General features: G+C 42.0%; 2 protein-coding genes across 4 annotated transcripts in view; one reads left to right on the top strand and one right to left on the bottom strand.

Moving 5' to 3' along the window:
- F8 (coagulation factor VIII) overlaps window positions 1–5,948 on the bottom strand; it is a 121,488-nt gene extending 115,540 nt beyond the window's left edge. Inside the window, exons 1-2 of one of the 3 annotated variants that reach the window (XM_053891943.1) lie at window positions 5,379–5,948; window positions 3,175–3,270 (exon numbers count right to left, since the gene is read on the bottom strand). In XM_053891943.1, the coding sequence (XP_053747918.1) occupies window positions 3,175–3,215 (41 nt within the window). In that variant the 5' untranslated portion in view covers window positions 3,216–3,270; window positions 5,379–5,948. Of the gene's footprint in view, window positions 1–3,174; window positions 3,529–5,378 lie in introns of those variants that run through there. The other 2 variants (XM_019439357.2, XM_053891942.1) reach the window with 2 other exon arrangements.
- Window positions 5,949–6,073: 125 nt separating this feature from the next.
- FUNDC2 (FUN14 domain containing 2) lies at window positions 6,074–24,782 on the top strand. Its single transcript, XM_053891944.1, has 5 exons — window positions 6,074–6,242; window positions 10,027–10,177; window positions 15,590–15,665; window positions 20,343–20,474; window positions 23,601–24,782. Exons 1-5 carry the CDS (start codon window positions 6,107–6,109, stop codon window positions 23,676–23,678), a joined length of 573 nt encoding a protein of 190 aa, XP_053747919.1. The 5' UTR covers window positions 6,074–6,106; the 3' UTR covers window positions 23,679–24,782.
- The last annotated feature ends 1,216 nt before the right edge of the window (window positions 24,783–25,998 follow it).

Below are 25,998 nucleotides of genomic sequence, written 5' to 3'. Positions count from 1 at the left end.
CAAACAGCAAAACATTAAGACTATTTCAAGTAAAATCATGGAGTGGTGCTTTCATTACTAATATTTAACATTTTCTTATATTTTCTAATAAATTGAAGAAGAAGATAAAAAAAGAATTGTCTATAAACATTGGAATAGAGCTATAATCTGTCTCATTTTGCTCATTTCACATAAGATTCAGTATTGTAGTGTAAAATTACTAGCATTAATAAGAGAATTCTCTAAGGTACCTAGATTCAGTGTGAATATAAACAGATAGAAAGGTGACTTTTTATATGCCCTTCTGGTCCCAGGATTATGGCCAAAGGGATATCAGTGTCACCAGGAATAATTTGGAGGTTGCCAAGGACTTATTTTAAAGTGTTTTCAAGTCTGACCGAGAACGCTGACATTTGGGGAAAGGAAAAAAACAAAAAACAAAAAACAGATAGCTTTTCTCTATTCTGATTCTAAACATCAAGAAATAGAAATAGGAGAAAAAATTTTTATTAACAATAGCAAAATGTATATAAAATGCATAGAGATAACTGTAATGATAAATTGCTTCTGTTTATTATATTCATAAAATTAATGTAGAAGTTTAATAAAATTCCAATTAAAATCACAACAGGACTTTTCACAACAGGACTTCTTTTTAATTGGAAAAATTTTTAACATTTTTACATAGAGGAATAAAATGCATAATAAAATGCTAAGAAAGGTAAAAAAAAAAAAAAAGAGCAGCAAGGACTGAGTCCACTTGCCAGGTATTAAAGATTAGGCATTTTATTCTTCCATTGTAATCAAATCAGTATGGTATTGGCATAGCAAGATCAAAGTTAGTTCAATGCATCCAGAAATAGATACTAGTATATTTGAGAATTTTTAAAAAATGTTTTAATGTTTATATCTGAAGGAGAGGTATGATACAGAGCATGAGTGGGAAGGGACAGAGAGAGAGGGAGACACAGAATCCAAAGCAGGCTCCAGACCCTGCGCTGTCTCCACAGAGCCCAACATGGGGCTAGAACTCACAAACCATGAGATCATGACCTGAGCCAATGTTGGGCACCCAACTGACTGAGTCACCAGGTGCCCTGTATATATGAGAAATTTATATGATGAATGTGTTTATTCGAATCAGCAGTAAAAGATGTATTATTTGATAAATGGTGCCACTGCAATAGGGCTACTGATCTGGATGGATATAAAACTAGACAGATCCCACTTCTATACCATATGCAAATATAAATATCAGATGAATTGACACCAGAAATGTAGAAAGCAAAACAATAAAAATCTTGCAAGAAGATCTGGGAGAATACACATACAACCTTGATGAGCAGAAAACGGTTTTAGCCAACACCGGCCACTCTGAAGATACGAAAGAAAAGGTAGATACACTTGAGCATAAATTTTTAAAAATTTTATTAAAAGTTATAAACAAACTCAGTAGACAATAGGTCTTGGGGGAAATTGCTCTGTGCACTAGTATATTAATGCAATATAATAAAGGGTTAATACTTGTGATAATAAAAGAGCTTTTGTAATTAAAAAAAAAATAAAAGAGCCCAAAGAAAAATGGGCAAAACATAGAATAGTCAAATCTCAAAATATAAATGCAAGAGCCAACAGGCACTTGAAAAGATGTTCAACCTAAGAAATAAAAGGAATGCAATTAATGACACAGGATCATTATACCCCGATTGACAAAAAATTAAAAAAAATAACACTTAATGATGTGAAAGCTGGGAGATGGTCACTTGCATACATTGATAGTAGAAATGTTTGAAGAGTTCTGGCCTTTCTGGAAGTTAAAAACAAATAGAAAATATTCCCTTCATTCCAGTAATATATTCCTCTTGAGAATGAGTCCCAGAGGAATAAAACCACCGTATGTAATGATATAGGAGATAATGACCAAAAAATGGAAATAATATGGAACCTTATGTGGTCATTAAAAAGAATGAACTGCAGCTATGCCAATTGACTTAGACAGAATTATACTAGGTGTTAATGAGAGAGTGAAGTGTGTGTAATATCCCATTTTTGTAAAACAAACAATGACCAACAAAACCTTTATTTGCATATATATGTGTATATGTGTGTGCACGAGTCTATATTATCATCCTAGGGTTATCTGGTTGGGGACAGGCAAGAAGGGGGCTAATGCAGAAGGAGGGTCGGGAGCCAGACAGTAAGGACAAAAAAGACTATAAAGTACGTATGACATCACAGTTAATATTTACATTGCCATTATAGATGTATTGGGGTTAAATCTGTATGATCACCTTTAAAGAAAACAAAACAAAATGTAAAATAAATGATTTCAGCACTCAACTCAATAAGCAATAAATCAGCGAAATGAACCAAAGGAAATTAGGAAGAAGGAATGAATTCGTGAAAGTAAAAGTAGAAATTGATAGAACCAAAAGATTGTTCCTGACAAGATCAATACAATTGAGAAACTTTCTGGAAATATTATTTTTAAGAGAAGGAAAGAGGAAATACACAATATAAGAATGAGAAAGGAAATAGAACTACAGACACAGAACAGTTGAACAACATCACAAGACTATTATGTGACTTGATACCAATACATTATCAAATCTAGGGATGACAGATTCCTTTCTAGGAAAATATATACAACCAAATTCGACTGAAGAAGATGCAGAGAAATCTGAATAAATCAATGATCACAGATAACATCGAAAAAATTATTTAATACTAGTCTCCCCAAATGCACTGCAACCCAAAAAGATGAAAAGCTTCTGAACTCATGGCTAATCCTTAAACCAAAACCGGGCAAAGATATCAAAACCACACCACACCCACACAGAAGTACAGACTAAAGTTGTGGGTAATATTGATGGGATCTCATGGCTCTGCTTCTCTGGATGGAAACTTGGGGGTAGGCTGCGGGAAGTTTTGTTCTCTCTCAGGCTCCTTGCCTCCTTGTTCTCCCTCTACTCTGCGGTCTGGTTTCCAGAGTGGCGGCATGTGACAAAGAGAAGCAATGGACAAAACAGAGCAACATGTCAACAAATAGTTCAGATCTGTGACAACGATTGGCAATTAGCATTTGTGATATCACATATAACCAGCATCACAGCTACCCTAACCTGATGTCTGCACCTTCTTCCAACCAATCACATTCTCACAGTCCTGACTGGACCCTGTAGAACATGCCGTTACCTTGTGTCCACGTGCAGCTCCCTGAGCAGTTCACTTTGCATATAGTCCCAGGACAGTTCCACTGCGCCCAGGTAGTATTTTCTTGTGGCACTGAAGCTGAATGGCAAAAGGCACAGAAAGAAGCAGGTGGAGAGTTCTATTTGCATGGCTCGTATTGCTAGAAAATGTTCACTGAAGAAGCGAAAGAATACTTTTCCTCTAAAATATCTTCAGCTCCCGGGAGAAAAAAGGTAAATTTTCTATGATTTAGAGAAAAGTTCCAAAATTTTTGCTGTGAATTTGAGGGAACTTTACCTGCTGGATATTACAGCAGCATTAGCAGTAAGCAGTAACAGATAAGATTGCTTCCTTTGTGGCAGTGGGAAGCAGCCACAGGAAGAACCGAATAGGAAAAGGGAGGCTGAGCTAAATCTTAACCCATTCACTTCTGAGAGTGGTAGGGACACAAGAATGCTGCTTTAGCAGAACCTTTAAGGAAAGGAAGAGAGGGACGGAGAGGTCAAGGTGAAGAGGAGCTTTAATGTGTATTCATATTCCTAGCCTAGTCCAGCCTTCTTCCGCAGCAGCAGCAGCAGCAGCAAGAGGTCTGGATGTTGTTGGAGATTCTGGACTCCACTTGCACAAACAAGAGTAACCAGTATTCTAATAGTCTCCCTGTTTCTGCCCTTACCCCTCGAACAGCCACCACCAAGTGAGTTTTTAAAACTATAAAGCAGGGGTGCCTGGGTGGCTCAGTCAGTTAAGCTTCTGACCCTTGATTTCGGCTCAGGTCATGATCTCAGGGTTCATGAGTTCAAACCCCACGTGGGCTCTGTGCTGACAATGTGGAGCCTGCTTGGGATTCTCTTTCTCTCACTCTCTCTCTCTCTCAAAAATAAAGAAATAAACATCAAAAAAACACAAAAAAATAAAACTATAAACCAGATCATGTCACTCCTTTGCTCAGAACCCTCCACTGGCTTCTGACTTCACTCAGAGTAAAATCCCACATCTTTACCATGGTCTAGAGTATCTCCCATGATCTGCATGGCCCTTTCCTCCAGACCTCTTGTGGCCTCATGTCACTATGGCTACTAGCCTTCTCGCTCTTCCTTAAAATATGAAGCACTCTCTTGCACCTAGACCTTAGCACTTGCTATTTTCTCTACCTAAAACACCTTTCCCCCAGACCTCTACACATTTCCACTTCCATATCTCCTTCAAGTCTTGGCTCACATCTCGCCTTCTCAATGAGCTTAAACATGGCCCACCACATTTATGTTGTAAGTTGTCTACCCCCACCGGCACTACTGATAACGCTCCTGGCTTCAGTTCTGTAGATAGCACTCATAACCACCCAGCATTCATGTATTTTTTTTAATCCTGCATTGTAGTTACCTGATGCTTAAGTTGGTTTGCATTGAGGTATGGGATATATCTCCTTACATGAAAAGGTAGCGGTGCTGAGCTTAAGCAGAGGCCCTACTCAGGTTAATGTTTATCTGGGGGGACGGGGGAGGGCCTCAAAGTATAGAAGATAACAGGAAGAAACTTCACCAGCGTTGCTACAAGAAATGTTATCACTGAGAGCCCAGTTCCGCACAGGTACGAATGTACCTGGGAGCAACTGGTAGGGTACTGTCCAACTTGGAAAGAAGTAGGAAGAAGCCCCTTTGGTAAACATTTGCTGAGACCTTCTACTAGGCACCAGGATGCAGACATAATAGCTGGCATGTACTATATGCCAGGAACTGATCTAAGTTACTTTACTTTAATGCGGTCTGCTATTCTTGTCTTCATTTTACAGGTGATGAAACTGAAGCACAGAGAGGTTAGGCAAATTGGCCAAGGTCACAGAGGTTGCAAGTGGTAGCATTCCAACCCATGTAATCCAGTTCCAGAAGTCATGCTCCAAACTCCTATGCTACACTTCCATGCACTGGGTACACAGCTTTGAAAAATATAAACAACTGATAGAAGCAATACGTATGATACATGAGTACCTCACACCGTACGTTAGAAGGTGAACTAAGAGCCGTGCACAAAAGGAAAGTAAGCAGGGGAAGGGAAAAGAGGGGTGTACCAGGTTGCAAATTTTAAATGGGCACGGTCACGGAAAGTGTCACCGAGATTACATTTCGGCAAAGGGAGTTTGGCTTCCGCACTGAGAGCAATAGGGAGCCGGGCTAGGGTTCTGAATGGAGGAAGGCTGTGATCAGAATTACCTTTTAGACTGATCTTTCCGTCCGCGGTGGAGAGGACAGACTTCAGGGGGATAAAGAGTAGGAGCAGGTCGACCTGTCAACTGCGGGCAAGAAATGATTGTGACTTGGGCTAAGACGGTAGCAGTGGAGTGTGAGAAATGGCCGGATTCACTGTGAAGGGCTATTGATGGGGGCTGCCGCCGAAGTGGATTTGTGGCGCTGAGAGAGGAGTTCAGAATTAACACCGGTCTTCGGTACGTGGAAGCGGCCACTAACTAGGACGGAGTGAGAGCGACAGGAGTAGCTACGGGGCGAGGAGACTCGCCCTGGCACAAGCTCCAAGGGCTCCACGGGCCCTGCAGGCAGGGAAGCTCTTCTTTCCAAGCGCTTCTCACTCAGTAAAATCGCAACGGTTTTTTTTTTTTAATGTCTTTCTGCGCTGGAACGGAGTCGGGCAGAGAGCAAGCGCCGATAAATATCTGCTCGACATTTCCATGAACTAACACCACGAGCCAGTGTTATTTTTAATAATGTAATGGGTAAAACAGTCTTTACTAAGGAAGGGCCGGGTCGCGGGCGCTTCCCGGGAATCTGCTAGGTGGGCACGTCTGTCCGGGAAGGCTTTCCGCGCACGCGCGGCTCGGCGCTCCTGCCGGGCGGGGCCGCGGAGCCTTGTGACGCAGCCTGGCGCGCGGGCGGGGCGCCACCTCCGGGCGCGCCGCTCAGCCTCTTCCGCTGCCGCCGTGGGAATGGAAACATCTGGCCCACGTGCCGGAAGCCCGCTCGCGGCGGCGACGGCGGCGCGCCACTCCGTGTCCTATCGCGCCAAACCCCTGCGGCTGTCATCGCGAGACGAGCTCGTCGAAATGGCCGCTTCCAGTCAAGGTAAAGGCGGGCGCGCGCACCGCCGACGCCGCGCGGAGCCGCCTCTCTGGGTCCCGGAAGGGGGAGGGCCGCGCGCCGGCGGGTCTCGGCAGAGCTCCCCCGGGAGTCCGGGCCGCTCGCGGCCGGGGAGGGCGCCCGGGGCTCGTCGCTGGCCCGGCCGCTCCCAGGGTCCGGCCAAGGTCAGGCGCCGGGCTGGGACCGAACCGCCCCGAGGCGTTGTCTCCGGTTGGGCTCGCTCAGCCTTCCGGCGCCGCCCCGAACGGCCTAAGCCGGGAGACATTCTGTCCTTGTTCTCGGAAGCACTCTGGCGCTTTCAGACGGAGGCGGCTTCTTTGTCTCTTTGCACGTTCGTCCCCAACACCTGGGAAGCTTCTTTCTGTGCGCAGGGAGCCTCCTCTTGCGCTTTTAATGTCTTCCAAAGAGTAGTACACATCGGATTGTACTTTGAAATCGTTTCTTATTTAGTCCGCGTAGTCAGGAAGATTCCCTGTAATAAAATACACACGGGAGCATGACTTTTAAGTCATGCTTCTTCCCCGACTAATTATCCTGCTTCAGGTTATATTTAGTTCATTACTGGCTCTCAATATCCTATTGCTAAACAGAGCTATCATCGAAAACCCAATTATGTAAACCCCCCAATTACGTAAATTATGTTAAAAACAAAGGCAGTGAGGATATTCAGAATTCATCACTTCTTAATTATTTGCTGTGTTTCGCTGTTGTGTGTGCTCTCGAGGTTATTCACATGTATTGTGTCTATGTGGTGGAAACAACAGCATGGTGTGCTGCTGTGCGTCTCTTTCCAGCCCTTAGGGTCGTGATGTCACACCCACCGGGGGTGACTACATAGTGGAAATGGATGTACGCAGCAGGTCACTCCCAGCCGGTTGGTAAACATTGACCAGCATCCCACCAAATCTAAGTGACTAAGGGGTTCGAATGCACAATTTAATTATTTTCCTGCGGAGTAAACTGCTCTCATTCACTTAAAAAATACAGGTTCAGGGACCCCTTTTGACTGGAGCCCCCTGTAGAGCTGATGGGCTTTGGTAAAGTTACATTAAAACAAAACTCAAAACCTATTCTTGTTTTCACTGATATTCTTTAACCCAGGGAGAGAATTTCTTCATCAACACAGCAGTAATGTCTTACTGTTGTGTTGTGCTGGTGCTTAAGGTTACATTAGAAAAATAATTTTTCATGGCGCCTGGTGGCTCAGTCGGTTGAGCGTCCGACCGGTATCCGACTTCAGCTCAGGTCATGATCTCATTGTTCATGGGTTCCAGCCCTGCATCAGAGTCTGTGCTGACAGCTGGGAGCCTGGAGCCTGCTTCTGATTCTGTGTCTCCCTCTTTCTCTGCCCCTCCCCTGCTCATGCTCCATCTCTCTCTCTCTCTCAAAAATAAACATTAAAAAAAAGAAAAATAATTTTCATGTAACTACTTGTGAAGCCATTAGAAGACCCAGTTCCTCACGTGTCCATATTTTGGTTCTGTTAAATTGGGGTCTGTGATCCATCTTGAAGTATATTTCGTGTCTGATGTAAGGTAGGGATTGCATTTTTTTTCAGTACAGATAACTAGTAGTTCTAACACAATTTGTTAAGAAGACTCTTTCTCCATTAAATTACCTTGGTGCCACGTTACTGAAAATCAGATGACCGTGTGTGTAGATCTACTTGTGGACTCTGTATTCTCTTCCATTGATAATATTTGTGTATCCTTCGGTTGGTGGTACACCGTCAAATATGGTAGCTGTGTAAGTCTTGACATTAGGCAGCTATAGTATTCTGTAGCTTTATGAGAAGTCTTGAAATTCCTTTAACTTTGTTCTTTTTTTTCCCCCCCCAAAATTGTTTTGACCACTTGCGGCACATTAGATTTTCCTAAACAACTGCAACGATATCTCCCATTCCAGCTGCTCTTTTCTCGGTGTGACTTTGATACTCCTCCCACTCAGTGATGGGATCTATGTATTCCCTCTTGAATCTGCATAAGGGTTTGTGACCACTTCTACAGAATGTGGTAGAAGTAACGCTGCATGGCTTCTGAGGCTAGGCTTCTGGGGCTAGGTCTTAAATGGTTTTCATAGCTTCTGCTTGGCCCTCAAGCTCCTTCACTCCATTGGTCTCTCACTACTTGCCTTGGGCCATCCACCCTTGAGCCTAGGCACCATGCTGTAAGGAAGCCCAAATTAACCTACATAGAGAAGTAGCCTGTATATGTCAGTGTGGGAGATGATTCCAGACCTTCTGCCTGTAAGCCTTCCAGCGGAATCCTCACACATTGTGTAACAGGGGTAAACTGTAACGCTATATCCTATCAGAATCCTGATCCACAGAGTTTAAGAGCATAATAAATGATTCTTTAGCTCCATGAAGGTTTGGCATAATTTGCCATAGTAGCTGGAACACTACTCAAGGAAGTCTTTTGCACCTCCAAATACATTTTGGAACCAGCCTGTCAATTTCTAGATAAAAACCTACCTTTTGACTGGGATGGTGTTGAGTCTATACATCAATATGGAGAGAATGAACATTTTAATAATATTGCCTTGCAAATCATAGTACATATCTCCATTAATTTCAGTCATTTTCACTCTTTCCCTGCAGTGCTTTGTTCTTTATAGTGCAGAGGTCTTGTGCGTATTTCATTAAATTTATCCCTGCATTATCTTCTCACAGAGAAAGGGATTAGACATTTTGTTAACTCTTTTTCCTTTCTTGGGCGAATCACTTAACCTCTGAGCCTCCATTTCTTTTTTTTTAATGTTTATTTATGTATTTTCAGAGAGTGCACAAGCAGGGGAGGGGCAGAGAGAGGGAGAGAGAGAATCCCAAGCAGTCTCCGCACTGTCAGCACAGAGCCCGATGCGGGGCTCTAGCTCAGAAACGGTGAGATCATGACCTGAGCCGAAACCAAGAGTCGGATGCTTAACCGACTGAGCCCCCCAGGCGCCCCTGAGCTTCCATTTCTTGATTAGAAAGTGGAGTTAATAAATAGTACCTTTTTTTTGTACCGACTATGTTCTGTGAATTTAATTAGAAATATGTATTTGTTGCTTGGCACATTTCCTGGTAAGCATTGTCTAGTAAGAGTTCAATAAAACATTACCGTTTATCCTTATTATCAATGGAGATTCATATAGTAGTAAGAATTTGTGAATTTGTGGGCTACTGAATAGTACTGAGTGACTCTTCAAAAAGGAGAGGCAAGGGCGCCTGGGCGGCTCAGTCAGTTAAGTGTCTGACTTCTGCTCAGGTTATGATCTCGCGGCTCATGAGTTCCAGCGCTGCATTAGGCTCTGTGCTGACAGCTCAGAGCCTGGAGCTTTCTTTGGATTCTGTGTCTCCTTCTCTGTCTGCCCCTCCCCCAATTGCACTCTTTCTCTGTCTCAAAAATAAACAAACATTAAAAGGAGAGGCAAATGAAAAATTTAAGTGAAAAATTCATTTAAGATACTAATTATTACTAGCAGGCTTTTGTAGGTCCTTTGCTTGTTTTTAAATTCGAGAGGAAAAAAAAAATCGAGAGGAAAAATTAGAGCACTAATTCTAAATTGTCTAGTTATTTTTTTCTCTAAGGCAGCTATTATTTGTTGATTTTATTCTGATTTTTAAAAATTGCTATCCACGATTTCAGAGTTAATTTACTATTTAAAATATAATAATATTTAGAGGTTCTTATTACAATACCTGTTTCTTAAAAATCTCAATCGAGTTAAGAATTGTGATTTATTGTAAAAGTAAGTATTTTCTTATTCCGTATCTTAATTCTTGTAGGAAACTTTGAGAGAAATTTTGAGTCACTGGACCTTGCAGAATTTGCTAAAAAGCAGCCATGGTGGCGCAAGCTGTTTGGGCAGGAATCTGGGCCCTCAGCTGAAAAATACAGCGTGGCGACCCAGCTGGTAATTGGAGGTGTCACTGGATGGTAAGTGATATGAAAGATGTCCAGTATCTTTTTTTGCATGATTTAGTATTGCACTCGTGGGAACCACCTCCTTAACCAGTGAAAACACATGGACTTTTGTGAAATTGATCACTCAATGTGTAGCATTCATTTAAACATCTTGTTAAAGTGCTACTTAATGGTTGTGGTTATACACGTGAGTATTTATCACATTCCAGGCAGTATTTTGAGTATTTATATATTTCATTTCCTTTTCACAACTCTTGAAATTGGTACTGGTATTATCTATCCTCATTTTTTTCCAGTTTTATCGAGAAATAAATATGCATCACTGGGTAAGTTTAAGGTATATAGCATGATGGTTTCATTTACATATATTGTGAAACGGTTACCACAGTAGGTTCAATGAACATTCATCATCTCATATACATACAGTAAAAAGAGAAGAAAATACTTTCTCCTTGTGATGAGAACTCTCAGGATCTACTCTCATAACCATTTTCTTATACAACAGTGTTAGCTGCAGACATTACATTGTACGTCACGTCCCTAATACGTATTTATAACTCCAAGTTTGTACCTTTTGACCACCTTCATCTAGTTCCCCCTCCCCCAGCCCCCTGTAACCACAAATCTGATGTCTTTTTCTATGAGTTTTGTGTTTGTTTTAGACTGTACACATAAGAGATTGCACATGGGGTGCCTGGGTGGCTCAGTTGGTTAAGCATCCGACTTCGGCGCAGGTCATGATCTTGCGGTTCATGACTTTGAGCCCCGCATTGGGTTCTGTGCTGACAGCTTGGAGCCTAGAGCCTGCTTCGGATTCTGTGTCTCCCTCTCTCTCTGCCCCTCCCCTGCTTGAGCTCTGTCTCTCACTCTTAAAAATAAACATTAAATTTGAAAAAGTTTTTTAAATAAGGGATTGCACACATAAGATCTCACATATAAGTGAGATCTTGCAGTATTTGTCTTTATTTGTCTGACTTACCTCACTCAGCATCATGTCCTCAAGGTGAATCCATGTTGTCACAATTGATAGGATTCCCCTCCCCTTATGGCTGAATAATAGTCCACTGTGTGTGTGTGTGTGTGTGTGTGTGTGTGTGTGTGTGTGAAAATATCTCTCTATAGATAGATAGATCATATCTCATGTTTTTTCACCCATTGATCAACACGTAGGTTGTTTCCATGTCTTGGCTATTGTGAACAGTGATGCAGTGAACATGGGGGTGCAAATATCTTTTTGAGTTCATGTTTTAATTTCCTTTAGATGTATTCCCAGAAGTGGAATTGCTGGATCATATGCAGTTCTATTTTTAGTTTTTTGAGGCACGTCCATATTGTTTTCCACAATGGCTGTACCAATTTACAGTCCCAGCAAGAGTACACAAGGGTTCCCTTTTCTCCACACTGAGAAGTGGAGAATGCAAAAATACACAAATATGTAAAGTATGTATATAGATAGCTCATTTCCTTCTCACAACATCTCTGAAATTGGTACTGTAATCATTCTCATTTTATAGGAACTGAGGCTTAGAAGGTCCAGGGTCTCAGAGCCAGAAAGTGGTATACTAGGGAGCTAGCTGCTTGTTTCTTAGCTGTGTCAGATGATAACGTTCTTAATGTGACACAGCCTATGGATTTATTTGTAGTAAACTCAACAGGTTTAATAGATTTAGTCAGAAAGACATAATGCATCAATTTCATCTCTCCATTCTACATTTAAAACTCCTATTGTACAACATAATCTATAGAACAGTGCATATGATATTAATGAATACGTATGGAGTGAGCACCTGTTTAACAGACACTCAGGTTGAAAACATGTGGCTGGCACCCCAAAAACTCTAGAGATGAACGCTGTCCTGAGCTCCTTGCTTTTCTTTTTACTTTTAACAGCAGTTCAGTCAGGAAATATTATACTGTCGTTGATCTGCTTTTGAACTTGAAATAGACGCACTCGTGTATTCTTTTGAGTCTTCCCTTTTTTCTCAACTTCTTTTGTATACACAACCATGCGTGCAGTTGTAGTTCCTTTGTTTTCATTGGTGTTTAGAATTCCATCAGATGAGTATACCACAGTGTTCTTATCCAGGTGATGACTGACACTTGGGTTGGTTCAATTTTTGGCTAATTTAAACACTGCTGATATGAACACTCCATATAAATTTCCTGGTCCATACATATGCACTTTTTTGTAGGGTCTAGACCCAGGAGTTGAATTGCTGGGTCGTGAGGTTTAAGTGTCTTCAGCTTTGCTGGGTAATGTCAAACTGATACTTGATTTGAAAAACCACTTTCCAAAAGTGATTCTAACTGTTTGCCTCTCCACAGCAAGGGTTGATGTTCCTGATGCTGTACATTCTTGTAAGCACTTGGTACTGCCAGACTGAAAGTTTTGGTGGTCTGATCGTGGCATCTCACATGGGTTTCGTTGCATTTCCCTGAGTACTGGTGGAATTGAACAACTTTTACATGTATTCCATGACCCTTCTGGACCTCGTCTTTGATGAAGTCTCATTTTTAATCTTTTGTAATTTTTCTCTTAAGTTGTCATTCTTTTTCTTATTGAGAGTTGTAAGCATTCTTTATTCTGAATACGAGTTCTTTATTGGTTGTACATTTTGCAGGTATTTTTGCACATTCTGCATTCTGTGATTGTCTTTTCATTTGCCTTTTGGTGTCTTTTGATGAACGTGTAGTATTTTCAATGTCAATTTTATCGATCTTTACCTTAACAGTTAGTAATTTTTATGTTCTGTTGAAGTAATTTTTTTTGCCTACCCCACACACTAGAACTTTGTTGTTTTACCTTTCACATTTACATTTATAAATCCACCCGGAATCGTTTTTGGTGTTTAGTGTTGGTCGACATTTCTTTCTTTTTTTCCACGTACAATACCCACTTGTCCCAACTCACTTTATTGGATATGCTGTCCTTCCCCCAGTGCTCTGCCATGTGTCAGACCTGCGTGTGTGCGTGTGTGTGTGTGTGTGTGTGTGTGTGTGGAACCGCAACTGCCATCTTGGTTTTTAGGACTTTCTTGGCTGTTCTTTATTGTTTTTTTAACAGTTTAATAAATTGGCATATCATAAGATACGGTTGTTTAGAGTATACAATTTGATAAATTTTGACATATACACACCTATAAATCATCACCACAATCAAGGTAATGAGCACATCTATCAGTCTAAAAGTTTCTTCATACCTCTTCATAATCCCTTTTATGCCTCTACCAACCACTGATCTGCTTTTTATCACTACAGATTACTTTGCATCTTCTAGAATTATAGTTAAATGGAATTATACAGTATGTGTTCTTGTTTGGCTGCTTTCTTGTGCTTAGCATGTTAACCTGGAGGTTCATCTGTGCTGTTTTTTTTTTTTTTAAATCAGTTCATTCCTTTTTATTGCTGAGTAGTAATCCGCTGTGTGGATGAACCATTTTGTCTATCCATTTACCTTTGATAGATACAGGTTTGTTTCCACTTTGGGGGTAAAACTGCTATGAACATTTGTGTACAAGTCTCTGTGAATGTATGCTTTCATTTCTTTTGGGTCAATACCTGTGAATAATATGGCTGGGGATTATAGGTGGAATGCTTTAATTTCTTAAGAACTTGCCATATGCTTTTCTAAAGTGCCTGTACTATCTTATACCTCTACCAGCCCTAACACTTTGGCAGTATGTCGTTTTGATCACAGCCATCCTAGTGGGTGGAAAGTGGTGTCTCATTGTGGCTTTAATTTGCATTTCCCTAACGATTAATGATGTCAGCATCTGTTCATGGGTTTATTTTTGCCATCCATATATCTTTGATGAGGTATCTGTTTTCTTTTCTCCATATTTTTATTGGGATGTTGATTTTCTCATAATAGAGTTATGAGAGTTCTTCACTCCAGGTACAAGTTTTATATCAGATATGTGGTTTGCAAATAAATTCTTCTACTCTATAGCGGTTTATTATCTTAACAGTAAAGAACAGAAGTTCTGAACCTTGAAATGTAAGTTATTGGCTCTTTCTTTTATGCCTGTAGCTTTTGGTGTCATGTGTGAGAATATTTTCCTGACCCAGGATCACCATGATTTTCTTCCATGTTCTCTTCTAGATGATATATAGGTTTAGATTTTTCAGTTAGGACCATGATCCATTGATCCATTTTGATTTGCTTTTTGTTTATGTTGCAAGGTAGGAATCTAAGTTATTTATTTGCATATGATATGTAATTGCGTCCACATGGTTTGATGAATAGACTATACTTCTCTACACTGAATTGCTTTTGCACTCGTGTCAAAAATCAATTAACTATATGTCTGTTTCTGAACTTTATTTTTTAGATTTTATTTTTACGTAATCTCTACCCCCACTGTGGGGTTTGAACTCATGACCCTGAGATCAAGAGTCACATGCTCTTCCCACTGACCCAGCCAGGCACCCCTGTTTCTAAACTCTTTGTTAAGTTGATTTGTCTGTCTTTGTGCTAGCATCACACTGTTTTGATCACGATAACTTTATAATGAGTCATGAAATCAGGTAGCATAAATCTTACGTTGTTTTTCTAAGTTGATTTGACTGTTCTGGGTACACAGCATTTTCTTTTTTTTTTTTTTTAATATATGAAATTTATTGTCAAATTGGTTTCCATATAACACCCAGTGCAGCATTTTCATATGAAGTTTAGAATAAGCTTGCTGCCAATTTCTACAAAAAGCCTGATATGATTTTGACTGGCATTGCATTGATCCATAAACATGGTTTATAGATTGGTTTGGGTTTCTTTTAATTTCTCCCAGCAATGCTTTGTAGGTCTTGCACATCTTCTTTCTGATGCTATTGTAAATGGTATTTTAAAATATCAATTTTGGATTGTTCGTTGCTTATATATAGAAACACAATTGGAACTCACGAACTGCAAGATCATGACCTGAGCCGAAGTCGGACACTCAACCGACTGAGCCACCCAGGCACCCCTAAAAGTTTTTTTAATTTTTTTTAAGTTTATTTTTGAGAGAGAGAGAGAGAGAGAGAGACAGATCACGAGCGGGGGAGGGGCAGAGAGCGAGGGAGACACAGAATCCGAAGAAGGCTCCAGGTTCCGAGCTGTCAGCACAGAGCCTGACTCGGGGCTCAAACCCATGAACTGTGAGATCATGACCTGAGCTGAAGTCAGTTGCCCAACCGACTGAGCCACTCAGGCACCCTGCAACCTAAAAGCTTTAAGGGATTTGCTCAAAATTCGTAAGTGGTAGAGGTAAAATTTGAATCAGGGTCTTTCCGAGTGCAGAGCCTTTTTTCCTTTCTTATGTTGTATAAGAGTGGGAAGGAGCTGGATCATCCCAAGGTAATTACGATCTGAACATTGTTAGAAGTACATGTTTCTGTGTATTTGACAGCTTGTCGACTTGTCTGATGTTGGTTTGGTTTTTGTAGGTGCACGGGTTTCATATTCCAGAAGGTTGGAAAGTTGGCTGCAACAGCTGTGGGAGGTGGATTTTTTCTCCTTCAGGTCTGTATGTGACGTGTTCCGGGGTGTTTGGAAGTCCTCCTTGCCCATGGGGAATGTGATGTGAGGAGCCGTACTTGAGTCCTGGCTGTATTACACTAGAACAGCCTTTGCCCTTGTTTTCAGCGTACTATCTGAAATTCTAGTGAGCATTTGAGTCCACTTTCATCAACTACTGGTCACATTTTATTTCACAATTTATAACACGGGGAATATTCCTTATCATAGTTCCCTCATAGGGTTTTCAAGACCAGTTGAAATATGAAACATGATTTCAAAAATACGAAGTGTGATGCAAGTACCTTGTGATACTGTTATTTTGCCCAGGGCACATTGATCCCAGAGCAGCCAAGGAGACGAGGGCTAAATGATATTCAGTCTTGTGTGTTTGGCCCGGAGTTGATTTCAGAACTACTGGGTATTGATTCTCTGAGGCAGCATTTGGCATCGCTTTGCACACCTGACTCCACATTGGAATCACCTGAGGACGTTTAAAGACCGCTGGTGCTTGAGACCTCGTTCCCCCGCCACCGCCCCTCGATTCCATAGGAGGTAGATGCAGTTGCCCATCTGAGTACTTGTACACTCGTGGAGAAGCACTGCTCTGTAGGAGACAGAACTTGTTGGATTGTGCCACAGTCTCCAAATTCCTAGCCCTTTGCCTCCTTCCATGGTTGACAGCCCTCACTTCAGCAAGGTCAGTGCTGCCTTCGAACCGCAGGTGCAGTGAGTCTCCCAGATGGGTCAGGGGAAGAAGGACCGTGCAGGAGGAGGGGGCTGGTGCCTGGCGGGCCAGGGTAGAGGCCGGGGCCCGGCTCAGTTGGGTGTAGTATTTCTCTCTCACAGTTTCCATGGGTCAGAAGTTCGGGGAGGGGAGGGTGTGTGCTTGTGGCCGGAGGTCCCACGTAGTTACACGGGGGAGGTGGCTGCGGCAGGGCCGGGCCTCGCTTCCTCTCTCAAGGAGGTCAGGCTTGCTGCAAGTCGTGGGCCCCCTCATATCTCCCCCTCTCTCCTTCCTCCTGCCCCGTGGGGCAGAAGTGCAGTGACAGCTGTCTCCCTGTGCTCCCCCAACCCTGCCCCAGACTCTGTAAATACCTTAATGTTGCTTTCAAATATCTTTTTTCTTTCACCTAAAGCTTTCTTCACTTGAAGTGTAATTGACATACAATGTGAGTTTCAGGCGTACAACAGAACGGTTCAGTATTGATATACGTGACAGAATGTCTCAATCTGAGCGTACCCTCTGTTTTTTGGAGGGGCAGTGACTGACAGAAGCAATTGCTACTAGAAACGCTTCCTTGCTGAGGGAGGTGAGACCTGGAGAGTCCATGCTGTGCACTCACGCTACCGGTCACCGGAGGGATGTGGGTGGCGCTAGGCCTGACGTTTCACACAGGGATCCAGGTTCCTTTCCTTCGTACTCGTCATTGTGCTAGCGGCATGTAGTGAGTCTTCCCTCAGTATTTGTAGTGTGGCATCTGTCATATGTTAATCCAGACGTGTGGATCTGATTCGAGTTGTCCGGTCAACTTTCTACTTGATAGTTGGTAATACAGGCTCCTCCCCATATCATTCAGGAGCATCGTGGCTGCTTTCATAATTTTTGCTTGTCCATCTAAATTTTAGAACAGGCTTGTCAATTATTTTCAAAAATTCTGTTGAAATTTTTACTGGAATTGCATGAGAACGATATAGATAAATTTGGGAAAAATTAAGATCTTTTATGATAATGAGTCACGTGTGAATATGTACTTTCCATTTATTTAGGTCTTTAATGTCTTTGCCTAGAATTTAAAATTTTTCATCCATACATCCCGTACACCTCTGCCTTGATTTCCTTCCTAGACACCTTAGGGCTTTAGTTGCACTTGTGGCTTTCCTTGGCCGCTCACCCTCAGCCCCCAAGCTTTCCAGTTGGACTTAGAATGGCACAACTAATAACGTGGGACATCTTTTCCTGTGCTTATTTGCTGTCCACATCTCCTTTTTGACAAAGTGTCTATTCACGTCTTTTGCCCATTTTTAAATTGTGTTGTCCATTTCTGTACTTTTTATTTTGTCCCATTAAAGGGATATTAAAGGGTTGTAAATCCTAAAATCAGGTAGTGAGATTCCTCCAATTCTCTTCTTTTTCAGAATCATTTTAGCTGTTCTAATCCCTTTGCCTTTCCGTAGACCTTTTATTTTTATTTTTTTTTTAATTTTAGACAGCATGTGAGCAGGGGAGGGGGTAGAGGGAGAGAGAGATAGAGAATCCACATCCATGCTGAGTGTAGAACCTGACACGGGACTTGATCCCACTACCCTGAGATCATGACCTGAGCCGAGATCAAGAGTCATACACTCAACCGACTGAGCCACCCAGGTGCCTTCCATGTACATTTTAGAAGCAGCTTGTTTGTGTATCTGTAAAACCCCTGCTGGGGTTGGGATCGCAATAACTCTGTAGCTCAACTTGGAAAGAATCGGACATCATTTCTTCATCAAGTTTTCAATTCCATGTGCATGGCCTGTCTCACCATTTATTTGTTCATCTTTAAATTCTTCAGCATTTTGTGGTTTTCAGCATGCAGATCCTATTTGATTTTTGTTTCAATTTCTATCTAGTATTTCTTTTACAGCTATTATAAATCATGAATTTTATTCCCATTTCCAGCTGTTTCACTTGCTAGCAAAAAGAATACGATTGATTTTGTGTGTTGCCCTTGTATTCTGCAGCCTTGCTTAAACTCCCCTTTTTCCCCAAATGAGGCAGTTTATTAACACAGCATATATTTTAATGCTTCTTGTTGGCAGCTGCCACCTGTCTTGCATTCTGTCCACATCTCTCTGTCCCTGAGGTGTCAGTTTGCAGCCCCCATCTTGGTCCCTTTCCACCATTTTATGCCCCTCTAGGGCTTGGAGGACCCTGCAGGCCACACTCTTTGAGCCTCTGTTGAAGTGGCTGGGCATGACCCCACTTCTCTGATGTCCCCTGTAGATCTTGGTCATGGAGCTGATGCCAGCGTCAGCCTGGAGGTACAGCTGTCATGCTGTGGAAGCAGCTCGTGTGTAGAACCAGTTCTCATCATAGGGAGCAAGCTCTTTTTTTTAAGTTTATTTATTTATTTTGAGAGGTGGGGGCAGACAGAGGAGAGAGAGGATCACAGGCAGGCCCCACACTGCCGGTGTGGGGCCTGACGCAGGGCCCGAACCCACGAACTGTGAGATCATGACGAGCTGGAGTTAGATGCTTAACTGACTGAGCCACCCAGGTGCCCCTGAATTTCTTTTAATGTTTATTTATTTTTGAGAGAGAGACAGACAGACAGACAGACAGAGTGCCAGTAGGGGAGGGGCAGAGAGAGAGGGAGACACAGAGTCTGAAGCGGGCTCCAGGCTCTGAGCTGTCAGCACGGAGCCCGATGTGGGGCTTGAACCCACAGACCAGGAGATCATGACCCGAGCCAAAGTTGGACACTTAACTGACTGAGCCACCCAGCACTCCAGTTTATTTTTTGTGTTGGATTCTTTGAGATTATGTAGACAGAGATGTCCACAAATAGCAACAATTTGCCTCCTTTCTGATCTGGAGAAGAATTTCAGTTTTTATGAATACTAATGTTTTGTATATTATATGGACTGCAAATACTTTTTCCAGCCCTGGTTTGGGTGGGTGACTGGTTGGTGGTGCTGTGAAATAAAACAGAGACTAGAGGAAGAGCCACAATGCTCTGTAGGAGACTACAGAGAGGAGAGTTTCAATTTGAGATACTTTGAGAAATCCAAACTTCGGTGGAGAGAAGCGGTATCAGTGGAAGATTCATTGGTGGGGTATAATCAGTCTCTTCATTCCTGGGACAACATTAATCCATCAGAAAACAACATACTTGAATCATTTTTTTTAACTTTATTTATTTTCAGAGAGAGCACAAGTGGGAGAGGGGCAGAGAGAGAGAATCCCAAGCAGGCTCTGCACTGTCAGTGAGGAGCCCTGTGTGGGGCTCGATCTCATGAAGTGTGAGATCATGACCTGAGCTGAAATCAAGAGTAGGACCCTCAACTGACTGAGCCTCCCAGATGCTCCTACATGAATCATTTTTATCCTATTCACACATTCTCATTGAAATTGTTTTTTTTGAGTTTTAGTGTTTGTGTCTGCCGTCTTTATAAAGTGAAGTAGGCTTATTCTATATGTATATTTGGTTGTATTTTTCTCAGTGCCCAGTATATGAAGTTGCTCGTAAGAAATCTCTGTGCAGCCATGTCCTGGAGGATTTCTTTCTGAGCAACAGCGATAACTACATTGTCAGAAAACTCGTGCTTATGTTGGCTCGAAGGTCAGTAAGGTGTCTTCACCTGAAATCTTGAGTTTGGGTTTCAATTCTGATTTTCATCTTACCATTTTAAACTAACTTAAAAGTTCTTAGTGAGGGGTAAGAGTACAAATAAAGTACAACAGTTGCCAGCGGTCACCGAAAGCCAGTCTATTGATCTGGCATCAGGCATGGGGTCTTGCACATAGGGTGGACACTGAGATGTGGAGTGAATGTCATTGTCATGCAATGAACGGGATGGCAGATGTCTCCAGAAATGGAAAATCAGATAGGTTTTTGATAATGTGCTTCAGTGATTAACCCTAATGAACAGAAATAACAAGCCTGTCTTTCTTATTTCTTGCTGTCATTATTGAAACTCTAGCTTGCAAACCATACTGGGTACATCAAGATTGACTGGCAGCGAGTAGAGAAGGACATGAAGAAAGCCAAGGAACAACTGAAGATCCGTAAGAGCAGCCAGATACCCAGCGAGGTCAAAAGCAAAGCAGAGGAGGTGAGACTGTTTTGTTTGCCTGCAGTGTGAAAAGTGTCAGCCTTAGATGGAGTACCTTCACCTCAGAGGCCTTGTTTCACAGCCAGGTAATGTGTTGGTGGCCTTTATCAGTGACTGAGAACACAAAGTGATATGTGTACATACGTGGCTGGGTCATGCCTTGAATTAGTTCTTGTAGGAATTGGGGCAGTGCGGCAAACGGGATATAGATGGCTTTAAGTCATACTTTGTCTCCATGCACACCCTTCTCTGAAATGTCTATGTTTTACACGTACAGAGAGTAGCAGGAGTATCCAGCCCAGAGGTGGGCAAACTTTTTTCATAAAGGGCCAGACGATAAATATTTCCAGCCTTGTAGGCCCTGTGGCCTCTGTCACAACTACTGAACTCCATCACGTTGCATGAAAATACCCACAGATGATATGCAGACAAGTGGGTGTGGCTGTGTCACGAGGAAACTGTATTTCAAACAGGCAGCCGGCTGGTTTTGGGCTACAGGCTGTATTGTGCCAAGCCTGCTCTACCACATAGAACCAGGTCTGGTTATACTGGCTGGCGCTTGGACAGGAGAAGTCCTTCCTTTTCAAAAGACTGTATTTCGCTTCTTCTTTATTACCTCTAGAAGTATGTTAAGGGTGTAAGGAAATAAGTGCACTGAAGTGGGGAGCAAGAAATAAATAGGATCAAGGAGTCAAGAAGGTGCCTTCTACCTTGCATGGCCTGGAGCCATTCTCTTCTGGATTCACAGAGAAAGGGGTTGGAATGAGTGCAGAGGGAGGATTTAGAGGTAAATTGCAACAGGCCTTGGCCTTGAAATACTGCCAAATGATGGTAACAAAATAAAACAGGTTAAACCCAGAAGGACTGAGATAACAGGAAAAGAATGCCAGAAGACAAGAAACGTCAGCAAATTTTTAGAAGTTGGAAAGCAGATAGATGAATGGTAAATGAGTTAGCAGACTAGAAAGTACTGAACGGACAAGTCCCCTCGCCAGCCGCATAATGGCAGTCTCTCTGTGGTGGTGGGTGGCAGGCCGAAACTGGTCCTTTGTCCAGAATGGAAAGGAGCATCTGTGAGGGCCCAGGAGTGCAGGTGGTCCCTCCCACTCCTATCCCCCTGCCTCAAGCTCAGGGTTATGAAACTGACACTGTTTTCATTTTCCCAAAAGTTTATTGTTCAGGTGTTTACAAAAGTAATACATGATTGTTGAAAACTTCTTCAAAGACGTGGGAAGTGTATATAGTCAAAGGTATTAGCCTAATGTTTGATTAGAACTAACTGTTGACTCACAGAGGGAATTTGTTATAAACTAACCAAAAGGTTTGTAATTGATTCCACAAATTTTTGTATTCCTGTTCATGGTCTGGAACTGTCACAGGCCCCGGGGTTAGTGGCCGGTTCCCCCCTCAGAGCCCATGCTCTTACCTGGGAAGCCAGGGAATGAGGATGAGAAATTCAGTGTTTAGCAGTAAAATCATCGGTGACTTTGGCAACAGCAGTTTTGGTGGGGTGGTGGGTGGAGTTGAAGGCCAAATGGTAGCGAGTTGAGGAATGAGTAGGAAGTAAGAAAAAGATAATGAGTGAAAACAGTTACTTCAGGAATTCGTATGATTTTTTTCACTCCCCCTGATGGTAGATGGCAAAAGACAAGGCCTCAAGTCCAGGGGACAAGTGGAACTGACATAGGGAGACGTAGACATAGCGGGAGGAAGAGTGCTAGAGAGCCCCAGAGGAGAAAGCTGGGGTGTGAGTGGCTTAAATGGTTGGGAGATGAACCCACCACTTTGCTTGAGTTCATGAAATGATTAGGCTGGGATATTGGATGTGTTGTCGCAATGAGTGCTTTTCAGTTTTAATTTCTTTTTAATGTTTATTTATATTTGAGAGAGAGAGAGAGACAGAGCACAAGTCGGGTAGGGGCAGAGAGAGAAGGAGACACAGAATGTGAAGCAGGCTCCAGGCTCCGAGCTGTCAGCAGAAAGCTTGACGAGGGGCTCGAACTCACGAACCATGAGATCATGATCTGAGCCAAAGTCAGATGCTTAACCAACTGAGCCACCAAGACGCCCCATCAGTGAATGCTTTCTAAGGTGATAGCTGTACTTGGGGAAAAGAGGCAGTCTGAATGACTTACCAAAGGTCTCTCAAATGGAAATTGGTCATCGGAGCCAAAGGGTGCTGAGTGCATGTTCTGAGCTGCAGATGAGTAGACAGCAGGTAGAGGCTTTGTGAACTTAAGATATCCTTATTTTAATCATCTTCTGATGCGTTGAGGTGTGAGAATGCAAATCCGTGGCATCTAATTGAGAAGAGGCCTCAGAGGGGAGTGGGTGGGTAGATGGACAGATGGACTGATGGATGGACAGGATGAGTGGGTAGAGAGATTTGGAGAAGAGACTTCAGAATGAGCAGCCTCTATTGAAAAGTAGGTGTCAGAGAGAATGGAAGAAGTGAATTTGGAAACTGTAGGGGCACCTGAGTGTCTTAGTCGGTTAAGCATGCGACTCTTGATTTTGGCTCAGGTCATGATCTCACAGTTTGTGGGTTCGAGCCCCATGTTGGGCTCTGTGCTGACAGTGTGGAGCCTGCTTGGGATCCTCTCTCTTCCTCTCTGTCTACCCCTCCCCTGCTCTCTCTCAAAAAAAAATTGTGTATATGTGTGTATATATATATGTGTGTGTATATATGTATATGTGTATATATGTATATATGTATATGTATATATATATGCATACACACACACACATATATATAAAATTAAATCGTAAACTGTCACCAGTTTATTGAATACAGCTTTATTCTTTTCCCATAACTTCCCCTGTGAACTCTGTCCTTCCCTGTTCCTGGATGAATTCTCAGGCAGATTTCTTAGCTCTGTAACAGACATTACTGAAGACCGAATCCAAGGAGTTGCCTTTGGCTTCTCCTTCTAATCCCTCATATGGCTAGTCATCCATTCGAAGTCCCATCTTGAAACCATCTCTTGAATTTCATCACTTCACACCCCTGCTACCGCCTTGATCAGAGAGCCCATGGTGTGGGGATTGCATAGGGTAAAAGACACGTGATTCCTAATAATAAGGTCCTTAGCAAAACAACCCATTTGTGCTCTGTTCTGTTTCTAGGTAGTGTCATTTGTGAAGAAGAACGTTCTAGTGACTGGTGGATTTTTCGGAGGCTTTCTACTTGGCATGGCATCCTAAAGAGGTCAACTTCACTTCCATTATTCCTGTGTTTTCCAGCCAGCAGCCTCTACACTCCGTCATAGACATCAAGTATCTCCTGCTTCTCTTCTTCTGTGCCTTCCTCCCTGCTGCGGCATATCTGAATGGCTTCTATAGGCATCTGTCGGTACAAGTTGATATGGCCCTACTGTGAGCTCGATGGCAACGGAAGAGACCATAGACGTTAGCTCTTCTCCCAGCACACTCCCCACTTGACTAATCTGTAGGTCAGCAAAAATGTTCCTTTCCCTCCTCCGATATAAGATACTTAACAGAGCATGGTATAAGATGGCCCAGCTTGGAGGATGAGTGGATCCTCAGAGGTTGTCCCAGACTTGCTTTGGAAAGAAATAATAAGCATATAGATACCTTATGTGTTGCATGGAAAGGAACTGAATATATTTGCCTTTAAGCATGAAAGACTTGGTATCTTGGTGTCTACTTTCTTTTTTTTTAGTTGCTTTTAGATTACAGAAAGAGAGCTATTTATATGCTTGCTGTAATTATCCTGACCAAAATCGCAGTATAAGCACTATAATTGAAAAATCTGAATATGGAATGAACTTGTGCTGAGCTGAAGGTATTGTGTTTGGAGGGAATGTCTTTAGGGAAACCAACCAATAGATACATCGTCGAATGGTCAAACTTAGTGAATCACTTTAGGGTGTTAAGATACTATCCAGGGATGTATTCCACCATAAAGCAACTCATGGCTATTTCCACAGGGTTTTTTCATGGTGAAATAAGTGACTTTAGGTGGGAGACGGAAGAAGCTCTTGGATTTTTATCTCATAGGAACGGTTTTAAGCTTTGAAACGTTAAGTATTATTTACCTCTTGTCAAAACTTTAGGGGTAGCCATAGTTCCTGTGTGAAATTCTACTACTTCTCTACCTAGTTGGTATGAAATATCTCACATTTGAGCCATAGTTTTAAAGAGCTGGTGTTCCAGGCATTCAGAGTGGAGAACAATAGCAGCGACATGTGTGAAGTAAATTATTGCCATCCTCCAACATAATGTGCTGTGTCAGTGACCCCACCTCTTCGAATTATTCTTCAAAATAAAAGTTTACGGACACGTACACATGCTTAGAATCTTAGCACATTTTGTTATAATGACCCGTTACCATGTCTGCAGCCTCATCTAGAATATCCACTTCTGGAGGGTAAGGCTTGTGTCTTCACCGTTACCGATGGAACTGAGCACTTAGTAGGTGTTCAGTGTTTGTTGAATATATGAACGATGACCTCATATAAATGTATCCAGAAAAGGGACTGATCTAAAGAATTCTTGGAGACTTTTTGAGTTCTGAGAATGCAGAAAACTTAGAATTCCTAAACTTGCAGCTGATTGTTTGCAAAATGTATGTTTTTAAGGCCTTCTTTTAAAACATTTGCCTTTTTACTAATCTCGGGAATGATGTATTGAATTTGTAAATTGTAGCTACCAATGGATGTGTGGAACTTTTTAGAATTCATCCACCTGCATTTTTCCCCTTACTTTAAGGCAACATGAAAGTTTTGCTTATAATTTGTATGAAGCATCCTCAAATCATAATGGTATGAGGCTCTGTGTTGCATATTTTGTATAAGAACTTAAAAACTTGTTATTACTTTTTATTATGAAAACGTATATGAAAACTTTATTATGAAAACAAATATATCTAAAAGTAGAGAAAGTACAATGAGCCTCATATATCTTATCACCTACCTGCAGTGATCATCAGATTATAGCTGGTTTTATCAAGTGTTTTGAAACAAATACAGATGTATCATTTCATTATATTTAAGTACGTGTCTCTAAAAGGTAACAACTGTTTTTAAAAATCATGAATACAGTACCCTACTGTCATACCAAAAACTTAACAGTAATCCCTTAATATCATGAGTTATCCGGCCAGTTTTCAAAATTTCCCATCTCCAAGGTTTTACATTTTGGTTTGTTTGAATCAGTATCCATATGACATATACCCACATTGCATTCAGATGGTCTGTTTAAGTCTCTTTTAATCCTGTATGTTCTTTTTTGTTTGTTTGTTTGTTTGTTTTTGGCCTGCAATATATTTATTGAAGACACTGAGTTATTTGTCCCTTAATTTTCCCCATTCTGCTTCTGAGGCCTGGGTCCCTGGATTATGCCATGTCATTCACCCAGCCCAATAGAATGGTGACTGATTTACTTAAGTAAATCCTAACTGAAGTGCCCTGTGCCCCTGTGGGTTGCGTGACAGGGAGAGTGGCCACTGGCTGCCTCTCTAGTGGGGTGGGAGTTGCCTTATATCCATCCGTTTTTCCGTGAT

This window comes from Panthera pardus, unplaced genomic scaffold, assembly GCF_024362965.1.
Source record: "Panthera pardus isolate Hobbes unplaced genomic scaffold, ASM2436296v1 HiC_scaffold_27, whole genome shotgun sequence".
Lineage (NCBI taxonomy): Eukaryota > Metazoa > Chordata > Mammalia > Carnivora > Felidae > Panthera > Panthera pardus.
This window is presented reverse-complemented; position numbering and strand designations above follow the sequence as displayed.

What these genes read in the sequence shown, in the direction of transcription:
- FUNDC2 (XM_053891944.1), top strand. Translation starts at nt 6,107, where the DNA reads ATGGAAACATCTGGCCCACGTGCCGGAAGCCCGCTCGCGGCGGCGACG. An exon ending in GTGGATTTTTTCTCCTTCAG is followed by an intron (nt 15,666 to 20,342) that starts GTCTGTATGTGA and finishes TTGAAACTCTAG; the next exon opens with CTTGCAAACCATACTGGGTA. An exon ending in TCAAAAGCAAAGCAGAGGAG is followed by an intron (nt 20,475 to 23,600) that starts GTGAGACTGTTT and finishes TTCTGTTTCTAG; the next exon opens with GTAGTGTCATTTGTGAAGAA.